This window comes from Vigna unguiculata, chromosome 4 (genome assembly GCF_004118075.2).
Source record: "Vigna unguiculata cultivar IT97K-499-35 chromosome 4, ASM411807v1, whole genome shotgun sequence".
NCBI classification, from domain to species: domain Eukaryota; kingdom Viridiplantae; phylum Streptophyta; class Magnoliopsida; order Fabales; family Fabaceae; genus Vigna; species Vigna unguiculata.
The window spans coordinates 13,210,954-13,214,567 of NC_040282.1; the positions used below are offsets into that span (position 1 = coordinate 13,210,954).

The 3,614-nt window shown below is 45.1% G+C and overlaps 1 protein-coding gene across 1 annotated transcript; it reads right to left on the minus strand.

The window, feature by feature from the left end:
* Positions 1-2,925: 2,925 nt before the first annotated feature.
* On the minus strand, positions 2,926-3,614 carry LOC114180512. The gene is made up of 2 exons (XM_028066824.1): positions 3,425-3,614; positions 2,926-3,332 (listed from the first exon to the last, which is right to left on the minus strand). The coding sequence occupies exons 1-2, from the start codon at positions 3,612-3,614 to the stop codon at positions 2,926-2,928; spliced, it is 597 nt and encodes a 198-aa protein (XP_027922625.1).

Below are 3,614 nucleotides of genomic sequence, written 5' to 3' on the forward strand. Positions count from 1 at the left end.
CCTAATTGACACACATAGGACTCGAACCCAAGTCCTCTCACACAATCAAAGTACTCTCAACCATATGAGCTAGCACTTTTCCACATCTTGAATATTAGCATTTAATGCCATAAAGGTTTCTCTCACTCGCTTTAATTAAATAATTATTTATTTAATCATTTAAATTTAGCGGGTCTTACATTCCCCCATCTTATAAAATTTTCGTCCTCGAAAATTAGAACTTACCAGCAAATAGATGAGGGTACGATTGTTTCATTAAGTCCTCCATCTCCTAGGTCATCTCCTGTGTGGCTTCATCCCAGAGGACCTTCACGGTCCTGATCTCCTTCCCTCTCAACTGTTTAATCTGTGAATCCAAGATTCGCACCGGTCCAGCCTCCATAGTTAGATTCTCCCGAACCTGAATATCATCTGCTTCCAGCACATGTGAGGGATCTGAGATATACTTTCTCAAATGTGACACATGGAAGACATTATGTAAATTCGCCAAATGAAAGGGTAATGTGATCTCATACGCCACTGGACCTATCCTCCGAGTTATCTGATATGGCCCAATGAATCTTGGAGTCAGCTTTCTTGACTTGAGAACCCTACCAACACCAGCGGTTGGAGTCACACAAAGGAACACATGATCTCCAGCCTCAAACTCCAATGGCTGTCGTCTTTTGTCAGCATAAGACTTTTGTCGGCTCTGAGTAGCTCGCATTCTATCCTGAATTATCTTCACGTTATCAATAGTCATCTGCAAGAATTCAGGACCCAACACCACTGTTTCACCATCTTGATTCCAACACAATGGAGTTCTGCACCGGCACCCATATAGTGCCTCACAAGGAGCCATCCCGATACTGGAGTGGTAACTATTATTGTAAGTAAACTCCACCAAAGGAAGTACCTCACTCCAACTACCCAAATGATCCAACACACAAGCTCGAAGTAGGTCCTCAAAAGACTGAATGGTCCTCTCTGACTGTCCATTAGTCTGGGGATGATATGCTGAACTCATCCTAAGTTGTGTTCCTAATGCTTCTTGCAGAGACTGCCAAAATCTTGACGTAAACCGAGGATCCCGATCAGATACTATGCTGGTTGGCACTCCATGCAGTCTGACCACCTCCCTCACATATAACTCTGCCAATTTATCCATTGACAGTTTCTGGTTTATTGGCAGGAAATGGGCGCACTTCGTCAGTCGATCCACAATCACCCAAATCGCATCATAACCCCTGGTGGACCTAGGTAAGTGGGTTACGAAATCCATCGCTATGTTGTCCCACTTCCACTGAGGAATCTCTAAGGGTTCCAGGGTGCCTCCCGGCCTCTGGTGTTCTATCTTTGCTTTTTGACAAACTAGACATGATGCTACAAAATCAGCCACGTCCGTCTTCATGCCCGTCCACTAGAATGTCGCTTTCAAGTCTTTATACATCTTAGTCATACCTGGATGTATGCTAAGACGACTTTTATGGCCTTCCTCTAAGAGCATCTTTCTCAGTACCCGACTCCTGGGTACACATACACTTTCTCTGAACCGTAGGATGCCATCATTACCCATCTTGAAATCTTTTCTCTTCTCGGTGCCCAACTCAGTGATGATCTACTGTAGCTCGGAATCCTTTCCCTGATCCACCCTAACCTCATCCAGAAATTCATTAGTAATTCGCAGCATACTACACCGTATATAATCTGCCTCGGTGTGTAACCCCAAGTTCATATCTCGCAACTGCTCAATAAGCTCTAGCTCTTTTATCATCAAGGCCGATACGTGCACCCTCTTTCTGCTCAAAGCATATGCAACCACATTTGCTTTACCAGGGTGATACAACAACTCGAAGTCATAATCTTTTAGATACTCCATCCATCTGCGTTGCCTCATGTTCAATTCTTTCTGATCGAACAAGTACTTCAAGCTCTTGTGGTCACTGTACACCTGAAATTGGGAACCATACAAATAATGTCGCCAAGTCTTTAGAGCGAACACTACTGTAGCTAGTTCCAAGTCATGCGTCGGGTAATTCTTCTCATGCACTTTCAATTGCCGAGACGCATAAGCTAGTGGACGCTTCTCCTGCATCAGTACATAACCCAACCCTTGATATGAAGCATCGTAGTATACTTCGAAAGTCCTAGCTGTATCAGGAATGGCCAAGACAAGATTTGTGGTCAACCTTATCTTCATCTCTTCAAAACACCTCTCACAACTATCCGTCTAGGCGAAAGGCTGATCTTTATTTCGAAAATCCCTCCACGAATCTCCAATAATACCCAGCCAACCCTAGAAAGCTCCTCACCTCTGATACTGTTTGAGGTCTCTCCCAATTCATCATTGTCTCTACCTTTGTCGGGTCCACTACAATACCCTGAGCCGAGATCACATGGCCAAGGAACTACACCTCTTTCAGCCAAAACTCACATTTGGACAATTTCCCATACAGTTGATGCTCCCTAAGCACATCTAACACCACACGCAGATGTTGTTCATGGTCCTCCCGGTTCTTGGAGTAAATAAGAATGACGTCTATGAATACAACGACAAACTTATCTAACCAAGGTCTGAAAATCCTATTCATGTAATCAATGAATATCGCCGGGGCATTGGTCACTCCAAAGGGCATCACTACATATTCATAATGCCCATAACGCGACCGGAATGCAGTCTTCTGAACATCTTTTGGTTTCACCAGGATTTGATGATACCCCGATCGCAGATCAATCTTTGAAAATACCTTGCTCCTCTCAACTGGTCTAGTAAGTCCTCTGTTCTGGGCAGCTGATATTTATTTTTGATCGTAAATTTATTCAGCTGATGATAGTCCACACAGAGTCGGGAGCTTCCATGTTTTTTCTTAACTAGCAGCACTAGGGCCCCCACGGGGACGCTCTTGGTCGTATGAACTTCTTTTCTAATAAATCCTCAATCTGCCTCTACAATTCGGCCAACTCTGCCGGGGCCATTCTATATGGAGCCATTGATACTGGCCCAGCTCCAGGGACGAGATCTATAGCGAAATCTACATCCCTGCTGGGTGGTAATCCAGGCACCTCATCTAGAAACACATCGACGTATTCTCCCACTACCGGTATGCTTCTAACCAGATCAACTGCACTTCTCTTCTCCGGCTGCACCATTATCACATAACAAAAAGATCCACCAGTTGCCTCCTGTACTACCTCACGGGTGGAGATTAAAGGTAGCCCATCATTCTCAGGAAATACCACATTGCGTCGTCCGCAATCAATCATGACGCGATTGTCCGACAGCCAGTCCATCCCGAGTATCACGTCCAATCCCTCCAATGGCAAGTAAATGAGGTTCACCTTGAACATGTGCCCTGCCACCTCAATAACACAATCGGAACATGCTAGATTGTGGATACTTGCCCTGATGCAGGTGTCGAGACTGCCAGCTAACACCCCAAATCACGAGCTACTAGTCCAAGCCTACTCACACACTCTTGGGAGATGAATGAGTGAGTAGCACTTGAATCGAACTGAACAAAAACACTCTTCTCGCAGCTCGGGGTCGATCGACTAACGCCTTCTGGGGTTTTTTGCTGCGGTGTTACTCCTCCAGCTGTCTTCTTAGTAGGACACTGACTGGCATAGTGTCCCAT